Source organism: Oratosquilla oratoria, chromosome 20 (genome assembly GCF_046742065.1).
Source record: "Oratosquilla oratoria isolate Oo_2021 chromosome 20, ASM4674206v1, whole genome shotgun sequence".
In the NCBI taxonomy this organism is placed as follows: domain Eukaryota; kingdom Metazoa; phylum Arthropoda; class Malacostraca; order Stomatopoda; family Squillidae; genus Oratosquilla; species Oratosquilla oratoria.
In genome coordinates, this window is record NC_134796.1 from 44,071,656 (window position 1) to 44,085,502 (window position 13,847).

General features: G+C 45.2%; 3 protein-coding genes across 3 annotated transcripts; 1 reads left to right on the forward strand and 2 right to left on the reverse strand.

Moving 5' to 3' along the window:
- Nucleotides 1-4,185: 4,185 nt before the first annotated feature.
- LOC143036281 (neurotrophin 1-like) lies at nt 4,186-4,977 on the reverse strand. The gene has a single exon (XM_076203529.1). It carries the CDS (start codon nt 4,975-4,977, stop codon nt 4,186-4,188), a length of 792 nt encoding a protein of 263 aa, XP_076059644.1.
- A 3,128-nt stretch (nt 4,978-8,105) lies between these two features.
- Nucleotides 8,106-11,707, reverse strand: LOC143036282 (uncharacterized). The gene is made up of 3 exons (XM_076203530.1): nt 11,702-11,707; nt 10,746-10,943; nt 8,106-9,121 (listed from the first exon to the last, which is right to left on the reverse strand). The coding sequence occupies exons 1-3, from the start codon at nt 11,705-11,707 to the stop codon at nt 8,393-8,395; spliced, it is 933 nt and encodes a 310-aa protein (XP_076059645.1). The 3' UTR covers nt 8,106-8,392.
- Nucleotides 11,708-11,780: 73 nt separating this feature from the next.
- LOC143036283 (neurotrophin 1-like) lies at nt 11,781-13,696 on the forward strand. The gene is made up of 2 exons (XM_076203531.1): nt 11,781-11,899; nt 12,702-13,696. Exons 1-2 carry the CDS (start codon nt 11,781-11,783, stop codon nt 13,462-13,464), a joined length of 882 nt encoding a protein of 293 aa, XP_076059646.1. The 3' UTR covers nt 13,465-13,696.
- The last annotated feature ends 151 nt before the right edge of the window (nt 13,697-13,847 follow it).

Genomic DNA, 13,847 nt, shown 5'->3' on the forward strand with positions numbered 1-13,847 from the left:
ACACCCACTCACACAGGATATGCTTGCGCAATCATGAATATTGTACAATCATGATTGACAGTGTATAGGGGCCTTTAGTGCGCACATTATACCAAGGGACTCTTACGAGTTCGAAAAGAGCTCAGAAGGCCACGGGTTAGTATTTACTTTAAGTAATTTCTCAAAGTTAATTCCCGATTTATTGAACCAAAATAGTTACATAGATTTAATAAACAAAAGAAAGAGGAGGGGAGTTTAATTGTATCTTATTTAAAGTTACGATAGGCGTGGTTCAAAGTTTCAGGAAAGATTCCTGAATCGAAGAAAATAACACTGAGGTAAAGTTTCCCGAACTAAGGTAAACACTAAGATTCCCAATAACAATGACCACATCTGATGTCTTTTCTTGCTGTGGCAGTTCATTTTCTCGTATTGTTTGATTTTTTTTTCAATTTAGTATATTCATTCATTTCTCCATTGATTTATTCATGTATTTATTTACTCATTCTTTAGGGTGGCTATCTCTGGTATGTAATTGGGGCTCTGTTTTTTCTTTAACATCTTGTAATATATCTGTTGTTGGTCTTTTAAATTATATCTCCTCCACAGCTGTGTCAACGAATGGAAACTCGTATATGTCGAGGATCTCCACGTTTTTTTTTTCTTGGCATTTTCGTGTAGTTTATAAATATTTTCTTGGATGTCATGTGTAGTATGTAAATATCTAATATATTGTAGGTTGTATTTCCTTATTTGCGATTGGTTTGAGCTTATTTCTGTTTTGGCGTCTGTTAGCGTTTGTTTAGTTTCATTTTTGTTGGAAAAGGGTGTTTATTCAGCTAATGTGGGTGGCGTGGATTGTAGTGTTAGTTTCGTTTATCTGTTAGTGCTGTACGTATGTAGTGTCTATGTAGAAACTGAGGCATCTGCGTGTGATTCCACTGTAATATATTTAGTGGGTTTTTTTTTTGCGTGTTGTTGCGTCGTGGCTGCAGTCTCAACTCTGTGCATTCATTGTGTTGGTAGATCCATTTGTGGCACAAGTTACATTTGATGGATATGTGTGAGTTTACAAATTTTGTACATGGTGGATGTGGTGTACACGTACCCCACAAGCATGTTTGTGCCTAAAGTGCTAAGTTTATGCATTGTAGAGTTGTGTGGCAGTTGATCTGATTCAGTGGTCGGAAAGGCTAGAAAGGGTCACCGCAATTAGGTCGCGTCTGGTCATGGCGTCGGGTGAGTCCCTTGTATATTGTTATAGTCACTGGTCACCACCGTCATTTTCTTCTGTCAACCTCCCGAACCACGGCTATTCAACGACTCACGTAAACGACCTATCAACCCCTTGCACCCAAGTCAACAAGTTGCTACCAGCTTAAATGGGTTGTTGGTTTGATCCTGTTTCAAGCCGGACTCGAAGCTGACGAGGCCACGTCATAGCTCCGTCCACTTCGACCACTTAAGGGCGGTCACCCCCGTCGGAACCCAGACTCGCTCTCCAAGACTCGCTCCCCGAGATTCCCTCCGATATCCAAGAACCGTGGCTTCAAAGGTCTCCATACGCTCCGTTCCAGTCTGTTTCACCAGCCGTCCGACCACCGGCCTTCTCTTCCAGGACAAGCTTCATTCCGTCTACAATTAATAAGTACCCCCATACTCTTGTACCTGGTAGAAGTGGAACTCCCCCTTCTTTTCATTTGTCTTTTGCTATGTATTTATTGTATATTATATGTTATCTTATTACTATGTCCCAGTGTATCTATGTACCTTTATTTAACTGTATTGGTGATGGTGAATATTAATAGTTTTTATGGTATTGGACTTCTCGACTTGCCTTTACGTGTGTATATTTAATCCGAGAGCCATTGCGAACATAATTTTTTTTACGGCTGCTCCGTGCCTTTGTAAACTATCACTTTCCACCCCATATAGACCTGGCCACTACTCTCGAGTCCTGGAGTACTTAGGCACATTTTAAGCAAGTCCTTAATGATATATACTGCCCGCCCCGAGCGGGCAGACCATTCAGTTAGTCAGTTAGTTCTCTGTACTCAACTTGTTACACGTCACTAGGCCTTCGCGTTCGGCCCGTCACCTCGGGGTCCACCACGCCACGTCTGCCTCTGACGCTCGTATCTGCACTAGAATAAAGTAAACAAAGAAACTGCGCATCACACTCTCCCTATGTCACCTTGCCCAAGTAACACACCCATATGTTACAATGGACATGTGTATAAATGAATGAACGAACAAGGGGCTCGGGTTTCAAAAACTTAGTATTCTCTAGTCATACATGAGGCTTGAGCTCTGGAATTCCAAATTCAATTTTGAATAGAACAAAATAATGAAGAGTTGTGTTTGGTCTGTCAGTGCTTTGAGCCCAGGGTTACATAAGAATGATGACTATAGGAAGCAGTTGGGCTGTCATTGCTTTGAGCCCAGGGTTACATAAGAATGATGATGGTAGGGAGCAATTTAGTCCATCAAAACACCCCCACACCACCACCACAACCTCTACGAACAGGGGAAGCCGAACGATGGGGTCGTAGCTTCATTGGCTTAAAAAAAAAATCAGAGTTGGAGTAAAGGGGTTAATATAGTTTCAGGCCATTTCATTTATGCCTCCGCTCCAACTGATTTGAAACTCAAACACACACACACACACACACACATACACACGAACAAAATGTATAAGATAATAGATTGCTCACTCAAAGAAGGAAAGGTACCACAAGACTGGAAAAATGCCAATATTGTGCCAATATATAAAGGGTGAGACAAAGAAGACCCATCAAACTATAGACCGGTCTCCCTTACAAGTACAATAGCTAAAATATGTAAAAAAAAAAAAAAAAAAAGTAATCAAAAGTAGATGGACTAAACATCTGGGAGAAAACAATATACTGGATCCAAAACAATTTGGTTTTAGACAAGGAGGATCATGTGCTACAAACTTGATTTTTTTCGAGGTTAATAGATATAATGCAAGAAAGGGATGGATGGGCAGATTGTGCTTGCCTGGATTTACAATAGCCATTTGATAAAGTACCACACAAAAAGCTATTAAGAAAACTCGATATACAAGGAAAATTATTGAAATGGATGGAAGATTTCTTTCAAGAGAGAAAAACAAGACGGGGTTTTAGAGATATAAACTCGACCTGGTAAGAAATGATAAGTGGAGCCCCACAGGGTTTAGTATTAGCTCCGATAATGTTTGCTATGTATATAAATGACATGGATAAAGGTGTAGAATGCTATATGAATTTCTTTGCAGACGACGCAAAACAACTAAAGAAAGTACAGAAAAAAAATTGTGAATCACTACAGAGAGACCTGGACAAAATATTACTTTTTATTTATCTATTGATTCATTATTTTTAATGAACAATCAATTTCACTTCCTATCACAGCATAGTGATGTTAGGTTAAGCCAGTATGTATCTATGTGTAATGCGTAGATTTGTCTACGTAGGTAGTGTATGTGATGTCATACGTCAACCAGTTCGGTAATGCCCAGCACTACTAAATATCCTGGTAGGCCTACATCAATCTATTTCTTTTCATTTCTTCGAATAAAGAACACAAATGAAACTATTACACAGTATAAGTGCATATCATACAAAAAGGGTTGCCGTTGGGAAAGCAATACCTCAGCGATATAAACCTGTATGAACGAGGGTGCACGTAGATTGGACTAAGGAAAAAAGTCAAGTCTTCATTTATAAAAGGTTTTTGTAGATTATAAGTGGTATACAAAGTGAATGAAGTGTTGATATTCATGTAGCAATAGAAAGGAAGAATGTAGGCTACGGGAGGCAGATAAAAGGAGCTTCCTGGTATTGTTAAGGTTAGCCAAAGGTACCGTGAGACAGTAGGCTTAAGAATCTACAGTCTGGAGGAAAGTGAAATTCTTTTTACTATATTTTCTTTATTTTGAATATGAATAATGTAACATGTTCTCACATCTGGCACTCACATGGTCAAAGAAGAGAAGGAATGGAAAAGGGGATCTAAGTAGAAGAGAAGCGGGGAGAGTCCCGGGAGTTCCTGGTGTGATTCGATGGTGGTACGTGAAGAAAGCAGTTCTCCAGTCATCTCGGGGCTTCTCACCTGCGGTCAGGGTAGAACATCATTGGGGATTGTTATATCGGACGATCTGACGTGGTCGGAGCAGGAGAGGGGGAGTATGGAAAGTCAGCATCAAAGGTCATCCGGACTTGCTTGCGGCCTGCCACCGTGACCAGGATAAAGGCAGGAGCAGGCGGAGGGAAGCTTGTAGATATCGATGAAGAGACCCTTGTAGGAGTCGCATGGGTCGTAGGAGAGGAGGCGATGGTAGATGTACTTCTGGGTGCAGTGGCTATGGTAGCAGGGAGCGAGGCCACGGCACGAAATATCGGGGTACAGGCACGTCTCGAGACGGGCCGTCTGAGTGTAGTAGTGGACGTCGTTGACGATGACCCTCCAATTGCCGTCGACGTTCTGGGCGCGCTTGGGCATGGCGTAGGCCACGTCCGAGGGACAGATGTAGCCCTCGGGACCACTCCAGTGAGTGGTATCGTAAGGAGAGTCACCGGTCGACGCTCCCGTATAGAAGGAGTCGTCGAAGGCCTCCTCCTGGTCCTTGGTGATCATGTCGATCAGGTCGTCGGCGGACTGGTCAGCGATGTCATGGTATTTCTTGGCGAAGACGTTGTCTGCGGAGATGGCTCCCTTGATTTCGTACTCAGGGTATTGTTCATCCTCCAGGCAGTAGGTGATATTGGAAGTGGCGGCACAAGCAGGGCGGGCCTTGGGATCACAATAGGAAGGTGGTGGGTGATGTCCATAAGCGGGCTGGGGTTGGTGTCCGTAAGTGGGGGGATGAGTGGCCAGAACAAGTCCGGCGCACGCCAGAACGACCCACTGCATAAGGGAGAAAATTATGCCATATTTCAAATTAAAAAATAAATGGTATCTCGTAACATGAAGAGAGTAGGTTTCCACACACATATTTCCTCAACGCGTGAAGTAAAATGTGAATAACCTTATGACAACTGTAACGAGTAAACAAGGTGCAAACAAGGCATACCAGAGTGAAGACCATAATGAAGCGTGTCTGCGTTGTGTGTATTTGAATATGGCCAATCAGTCTTTATATACAACTACTTGGCCTGACATATGTGTGTGAATATAACTCTCACTTATTACATAAGTCTTGTTGAGAAAGTAAGACGTGTCAGGTGGGAGATTGACTGCATTTGGTGTCCTCTGATCCATTAGCATTACTTTTATCCCGCAGGGTGATGCACTACCGTGTTCGGTCTGAGGAAAGACTAGAATTATGTGCTGAAGGATGTTGAACCCTCTCAGTATGGTGAAACTCCTTCGGATGCATAAAATATCTTGGGGTTAAGTAGAACAACCTTTCTCAAGAGTGTCGTTCTTTCGAGGGGATCGATCGTGTTTGTTTCCGTCCCTTCAGTATGGTGAGATCTCATTTGAATTAACCTGTTTGTCGTTGGAATATAATTACAATGGATTGCAACGCCAAAACATGCCATCGAGAGACCTTTCTGGTCACAGTTTTGTCAGATGAGAAAAAATATCAGAAAGATAATCAACTGAGAAACATTGCGATAAGTTGCAAACGGGTTTACTCAGTTGAAAAAAATCGAACTGCGCTACATACAATGGCTTCCGCAGTAAGTTTCCTTTTTTTATTCTATGCATGATTTCAGTAGATATTCAGGCACCCTATAATGGTATCGATAATCCCTTGCCGATGCTCCCTCACACACTGTTCCTCCTCCAAGTATTCCATGGCTGCCATTGTAAACTGTTAGGCTGGTTGAAGCAAACTCTGATGGAGAGAGAGTGGTTTTTATTTAGTAATGAATTTGGGCGCCAATGTTATGATAGGGCTCGCTCTAAGGGCGAGAAAAGGAGGAGGGGACGAGACTGCAAGGGAGGTGACGATTGTGTGTTTCAAGTCGTGTCCCAACTTGGTCTGCTTGCGGGGAAGGGGGGAAGTGAGAAAGCAACAGGGTAGCGAGCCAGGCTCACCGTGTGATGCTCCGAGACAAACTGGAATGGTTTCAAGGAAGCATTTCCGGAGGCCAAGCCTCTGCGCCATACAGGAAGGTGGAGATACATACAGCTCCACATACTCTCATTTCGGTTATTCTTGCATTCACCTGAAGTCCCAATACTCTGTAGGTATTGGAAAACACATCTTAGATGTGTTGCACTGAGTAGGCTGTACGGGAAATGAGAGTATCCTCGTCGGCATACTGAAGTTCTATGACCTGACTTTTTTTTTTTTTTTTTTTTTCTTTTAGGGAGGGGGTCTGGTAGCCTACGGATATTGAAAAGACTACTGTCAAGTCCGATTACCAACTGTACTCCATCCTCAACAGTTAAGGTATCCTGCACCAGGGTCATTATGGTGGATATAAAGCTGTTCCATAGAACAGGGGCGAGAGCATCATCTTGTTTGACCCCTACTTGTTTCGCCCCCATCCATGTGGACATCGTGGGCCCCCTGCCCATCTCCGAGTGACACCGCTACCTATTCACGGCAATCGACCGTTCAACGCGTTGGCCAGTAGCAATACCCATGGCCTCTTCTTGCGCTGTCGCCCTTGTATCCGCATGGATCGCCAAATTCGGCTTACCTGACCACATCACATCAGACCGTAGCACTGTATTCACCTCATAACTGTGGACTTCCCTGGACCAGCTGCGCTGTACCACCATCCACCACATCACCCCTTACAACCCCGAAACCAACGGCATAGTGAAACGACCGCAAAGAACGCTGAAAGCCGCCCTGATGTCCCGTTACACCGAGGCATCATGGCGCAGACAACTTCCGTGGGTCCAACTCAGCCTGCGGACCTCACCAAAGAACAGTTTCGACGCCTCACCCGCCGAAATGGTTCACGGTGACTCGCCATAACAAGCGAGTTTTTCCCCGACACAACCCCTAACGAGGACCTCAATCGGCTCAAACGTTTTGGCGGAAAATTCACCCCTTGCCGACAGACCTACAAGCCAGCAAACCGCCGATACGTCTCCAAGGACCTACACTCATCGAAGTACGTCTTCCTTAGGAATGACGCCAGATCGCCGCCGCTCACTCCGCCCTACTCAGGTTCCTTTGATGTGATTCAATGAAATGAAAAGGCTTTCCTCCTCAGAATTAAGGGCGCGGAAGACTGGGTATCGAAAGATTGCCCCAAGCCAGCATACCTCCAAAAAGACAAATTCAGCAAAATCGACACCCTTGTTTAGGGTAAAATATTGTGAAGGTCCTGCCATCTACATGAGATTAGGTGATTAGCCGCGGGGCACAGTACATGAGGTTGCTGGTGACAACAGGAGGTCAGATCAGGAAGCGCGTCGACCTCACGGAGCTAGGCAGTTAAATGACCGCGGCCGATCGACCTACCCTCACCGCCGCTCCTGATTGGCTTGTGCCTTAGGCCGGCCATACACTATCATGTACACCTGACAGGTACGCCTGAACAGTCACGCCTGTCAGGTATACCTGATAGTGTATGGCGGGAAAAACTAGCCTCTCAGGCGACCTGACAACTGATGAAAATTCGATCAGTTGTCAGGTCGCCTGAGATAATAAGGAGAGAAAGTACAACTCATCTTCTCGAGAATCCATGGCATACCTGACAGGCATAACTTTTCACCTGTCAGGTGTACATGATAGTGTATGGCCGGCATTACACTACCAAAGTTACTACTGTAAATAACCCAAATCTCTTGCAAATGAATAAGGCAACAAAACTCGAGGTAAAATTTTTGACCGGCTAATATACATCAACGGTCAGATTGAACATTTGAATACAGGTATGTAGGATATCTTAACCGGAAATCTTATATGAGTGTTCATAAAGAAAACACTTCTAAGTAAATATTTATCTGAATTGTGTAATTTCCTGAACGAAGTCCAAATCATGTACCATAACTCTAAAAAAATTAGAGGATGTATGTATTATCGTACGGTTATCAAAATACCGAGACCTGACGATTGGCACCCAGGAAGTATACAATATTTCTTTGTACCTTCCTTAGCTTTAGGAAATTAATATGGGTTGTAAGATTTTTTGTTTTATTTCGAACATGAGTATTGTAATAAGTTCTCGCATCTGGCACTCACATGGTCAAAGAAGAGAAGGAATGGGAAAAGGGGATTTGAGTAGAAGAGAAGCGGGGAGCGTCCCGGGAGTTCCTGGTGTGGTTAGATGGTGGTACGTGAAGAAAGCAGTTCTCCAGTCATCTCGGGGCTTCTCACCCGCAGTCGGGGCGGGGAATTACAGAGGGCTGTTCTATCGGACGATCTGGCGTGGTCGGGACAGGAGAGGGGGAGCAACAAAGGATATCCGGACTTGCTTGCGACGTGGCACACTCCTTAGTGAGGAGGCACGTGGCAGGAGCAGGCGGAGGGGAGCTTGTAGATGTCGATGAAGAGACCCTTGTAGGAGTCGCATGGGTCGAAGGAGAGGAGGCGGTGGTAGATGTACTTCTGGGTACAGTGGCTCTGGTAGCAGGGGGCGAGGGCACGACACGCGGCCTCGGGGTACAGGCACGTCTCGAGACGGGCCGTCTGAGTGTAGTAGTGGACGTCGTTGACGATGACCCTCCAATTGCCGTCGACGTTCTGGGCGCGTTTGGGCATGGCGTAGGCCACGTCCGAGGGACAGATGTAGCCCTCGGGACCACTCCAGTGAGTGGCATCGTAAGGAGAGTCACCGGTCGACGCCCCCGTGTAGAAGGAGTAGTCGAAGGCCTCCTCCTGGTACTTGGTGATCATCTCGACCAGGTCGTCGGCGGACTGGTCGGCGACGTCATGGTATTTCTTGGCGAAGATGTTGTCTGCGGAGATGGCTCCCTTGATTTCATACTCAGGGTATTGTTCATCCTCCAGGCAGTAGGTGATATTGTAACTGGCGGCACAAGCAGGGCGGGCCTTGGGATCACAGTAGGAAGGTGGTGGGTGATGTCCGTAAGCGGGCTGGGGTTGGTGTCCGTAAGTGGGGCGGGGTTGGTGTCCGTAAGGTGGGGGACGAGAGGCCAGAGCAAGTCCGGCGCACGCCAGAACGACCGACTGCAAAAGGGAAAAAACGATAACATATTTCAACTAAAACCAACAAATAGATGAAAAATGTATTTCGCAACATGAGGAGCATAGGATTTTACACTAGTTTTTCCTTAACGGTGTAGTAAAGCATAGATAATTTCATGACAACTGTAAAGAGTAAACAAGGTGCGACCAAGCCTACCAGAGTGAAGACCATGATGAGGCAGCAAATGCGAGTATCTGCGATGTTGTGTGCATTCGAGTGCAGCTCACCACTCTTTATATACGACTGCCTTGCCTGACGTCACCGCAGGCGTGTCAATGCAACTCTCACTTCTTACGTAAGTCCTGTTGAGGACGTAAGACGTGTCAGGTGGGAGACTGACTGCATATGGTTTACCTGTGATGTATTTCCGTTACCTTTCTACCCCGGGGCGATGCACTACCGTATTCCCTCCGAGGGAAGACCAGAATCCCTTGCCGAAGGATCCACAACAACACACTCAGTACGGTGACACTATCTCAGCTGAATAGAATAGCTGGGCGTTAAGTAAATCGACATTTCTCAAGAGTGTTGTCCTCTCGAGTGGATCGATCGTGAATGGCCCTATCCCTCTGGCATGATGACGACGTTGTAGTCCTTACCTGCTTCTACCCTGTGCCCGTGACCTCAGACATCCCGCCCGACTCTTTATCGATGTCCTGGTCCCCTCGTCTTGCTCATGAAATACCTACAGCGGGAAATATTCTTCAACGTGGAAAGGGATCAATTACTCGTATGAGATATTACGCCCAAGATATCGTTTATTCTTTACTAGTGTCAGTGAGGGATTAGGTAGATATACAAATTGTTACATATATTTCTAAAATGAACCCATAAATAAATAAACAAAAAAGTAAACAGGAAAGGACAAATTCATGAATGGCTAAACAAGTGAATAACTGAAGCCAAACAACTGAATAAATTAATAAATGATTAGATGAATGTACGAATAAACAGATAAACATGTAGATAAACGAAGATATGAATAGACAGGTAAATAGACAAATGAGAAAATAAGTAAGTAAATACAGAAATCAACAAATCGGTAAGCTATACGACAGTAGCAGTGAAATGCGGACATTCGATAAATACATAAACCAATAATTTGATGAACAAATGAATAATAAATGAATAAGTCGGTAGATAAATAGTCAAGCAAATAGATGAAGAAATTGGTGAGACATAAAACTGTTGGAGTCTAATGGCTGAGGCGGACATTGCACCCCAAAACCACGAAGGCCTTGAGGCCCTGGTTGCCTCACTTTTCGAAAGGACTCCTCGATCTGCGCCAGTGATTCTCAACGAGGGGTAAATTTACACCTCGGGTGTAAAATCTTACATGGGAAGGTGTAAATAGTTGATTACCTGATAATCGAATAATAATTTGATTTAATTTAATTTTATAAATTGTGTGTATTAGAGAGAAAATGCTAAGTGTGTGTGTGTGTGTGTGTGTGTGTGTGTGTGTGTCTGTGTCTGTGTGTGTGTGTGTGTGTGTGTGCGCGCGCGCAGTCCGAGGGAGAGGGAGGAGGGGGGAGAAAGGGAGTGTCTGTCAATCCTGTTCAGTCCTGTTGGACTTGGGGTAAATGAAGAAATACATCAAGCCGAAGGGGCTAATGACTGAGGAAAAGTCGAGACTACCTGATCTACGCACTGTGGCGTCGAAGTCTCCATCGCTCCGGCCGATTCCGGACAGGATCCTCCCGGGCGATGGCGCTGACGCTTGACGCTGAATGCACTCGATGATGCAAGAGGTTCTTGGGCGACAATGTCCAACGAGAGCCTGCTATATCCCGCTTCATCGATGGTGTTAGTTCTGGTGTTGATATTAATGGTGGGCTGAAAGCGTGGTGTTGTACATCATCACCACCTGGTTGTGTCCACCAGGAGGAGCCATTGCACTGGCATTGGGAGTAGTCGAAGCACCTCGACAATTCCGCAGGTTCGGGTGGATCCTGGAGACCAGCAGTTTTGAGGTGATGCAACCCGTCCCCGATATCGACGTTTGAAAAAATAGATGAATAAATGAATTAATAAAAAACACAAATAAACACACCAATAAATACATATAAAGTAAATAAGTAAATAGATGAATGAATAAATACATACATAAATAATAAATAAATAAGTGAATAAATACATGAATATGAGCATATATGTTAAAACAAACTGAAATGTATATGGATCTGATTCAGAGTCTTCCTAGATATATACTACTATTTGCTGATGATTTTTGGCGAATTTATGAGGTTAAAACTGAGCATTAAATATATATTTGGAGGAACTGACTGGATGTTTTATGTAGTCGACATTCTTTGGCTAATGCCATCCCGACGAACCAACTCACGGGACGTTTTTTTATGAGTGAAGACTGACTTCCATTCAAAAAATGTTGCTCGTCTCTTTTAGTGGTTGCTGTCCCTCCGTTCAGTTACCTTCCTTAATTTTTTTTTTCTATGAAACCACCACTACCGTGCAATATTAACTTCAAGGGTAAAAGCGCTGGTTATTGCCGAAAAAGCCATCAAATTTGCTAAATTGCCTCTCAAGATCGTAATGTCAGTGGAGGGTGGTTTTAAGAACAGAATTATACAAACGAGCATACTCCTAATTAGTTCTCTTCCGGAAGATTTTTAATTTTTCAATCCTAACATCTTAATCTACTCCCAGTTAGAGATGATTCTCTGTCAGCTGGGCCAGCCTTTCTCCATTCTTGTCTGTCCTGCATTCTTTGATCTTTTCCGAGTTCTTCCAGTGTGTTGGTATATCGTGCCTTCCAATATCTCCAAACTTGCGTATTTCCACATCTTCCCTTGTCGTCCTTCTGGTCTTGTATCATTTGACGTCCAATTCCATCATCTCTTAGCAACTCTGTCCTTACCCACCTTTTCAACTAAGTTGCGCAATTTCTCCTTGCTAATAGTGACTCCCACGTCTTCTCCAATTTTCCCAATCCATTCACCCAAGATGAAAAGGAATTTCTGTATTTAAGTATTTCAGCTTACAGATAAAGGATAACTTATAAAACGCTTCCTCTTAGGGATGCTCGCCTTCACTGCTAACACAAACACCAGGATTGTGGAGTGAAGCACTTTCCAGAATACGATGTGGTTGACGCTGCGTTGTTTTATACAACTGACCAGGGCGCCACTGTATTGATGACCTACACGTGACCTGTACAACCTTTAGAATCAGATTCTACTCTTTCCTCTGATCAGGTTTGGATCAAATACTCTTTTGAGAGGCCAAATACAAATGCGTTTGAAAGCGCGATGCAAAACTACAAATATATTCATTCCCAAATTAACAATTAAAGTTGCAAATGACGGGAAGCCAAATGCATTCTAGTCATCACCGAACATGTCTTTCGTCGTCCTGAACGACATTTGCATAAGTGAGAGTTGCATTCAAGCCTGCGATGACGTCATGCAAGGCACTTGTATATAAAGTGTGGGAAGATGCACTCAAATGCACACAACAACGCAGACACTCGCATTTGCTGCTCCATCATGGTCCTCGCTCTAGTATGTCTTGACCGCACCTTGTTTACTTATCGCAGTGCCCATTTGTATAATGTAATGTTTACTTAACCTTCAGAAGAGACGCTAGTCTGGGAAGCTGCTCTTCATGTTTGAAATATGTTATCGTTTTCTTCCTTTTGCAGTCGGTCGTTCTGGCGTGCGCCGGACTTGCTCTGGCCTCTCGTCCCCCACCTTACGGACACCAACCCCGCCCCACTTACGGACACCAACCCCAGCCCGCTTACGGACATCACCCACCACCCTCCTACTGTGATCCCAAGGCCCGCCCTGCTTGTGCAGCCAGTTCCAATATCACCTACTGCCTGGAGGATGAACAATACCCTGAGTATGAAATCAAGGGAGCCATCTCCGCAGACAACGTCTTCGCCAAAAAGTACCATGACATCGCCGACCAGTCCGCCGACGACCTGGTCGAGATGATCACCAAGTACCAGGAGGAGGCCTTCGACTACTCCTTCTACACGGGGGCGTCGACCGGTGACTCTCCTTACGATGCCACTCACTGGGGTGGTCCCGAGGGCTACATCTGTCCCTCGGACGTTGCCTACGCCATGCCCAAACGCGCCCAGAACGTCGACGGCAAGTGGAGGGTCATCGTCAACGACGTCCACTACTACACCCAGACGGCCCGTCTCGAGACGTGCCTGTACCCCGAGGCCGCGTGTCGTGCCCTCGCCCCCTGCTACCAGAGCCACTGCACCCAGAAGTACATCTACCACCGCCTCCTCTCCTTCGACCCATGCGACTCCTACAAGGGTCTCTTTATCGACATCTACAAGCTTCCCTCCGCCTGCTCCTGCCACGTGCCTCCTCACTAAGGAGTGCGTCACGTCGCAAGCAAGTCCGGATGTCCTTTGTTGTTCCCGACTGACTTCCCATCCTTCACCCTCTCCTGCCCTGACCACGCCAGATCGTCCGATAGAACAACCCTCTGTAATGCCCCGCCCCGACTGCGGGTGAGAAGCCCCGAGATGACTGGAGAACTGCTTTCTTCACGTACCACCATCTAACCACACCAGGAACTCCCGGGACGCTCCCCGCTTCTCTTCTACTCACACCCCCTTTTCCAATCCTACTCTTCTTTGACCATGTGAGTGCCAGATGCGAGAACTTATTACAATACTCATCTTCGAAATAAAACAAAAAATCTTACACTTTCTGTTAATTTCCTGCAGCTAAGGAAGGTACAACGAAATACTGT

Coding starts and splice junctions, on each gene's coding strand:
- LOC143036281 (XM_076203529.1), bottom strand. CDS start 4,977: ATGTGTGTGGAAACCTACTCTCTTCATGTTACGAGATACCATTTATTT.
- LOC143036283 (XM_076203531.1), top strand. CDS start 11,781: ATGATTCTCTGTCAGCTGGGCCAGCCTTTCTCCATTCTTGTCTGTCCT. Junction 11,900..12,701: donor TCCAATATCTCCAAACTTGC/GTATTTCCACAT, acceptor CTTAACCTTCAG/AAGAGACGCTAGTCTGGGAA.
- LOC143036282 (XM_076203530.1), bottom strand. Junction 9,122..10,745: donor CGCCACAGTGCGTAGATCAG/GTAGTCTCGACT, acceptor TGTTGGTTTTAG/TTGAAATATGTTATCGTTTT.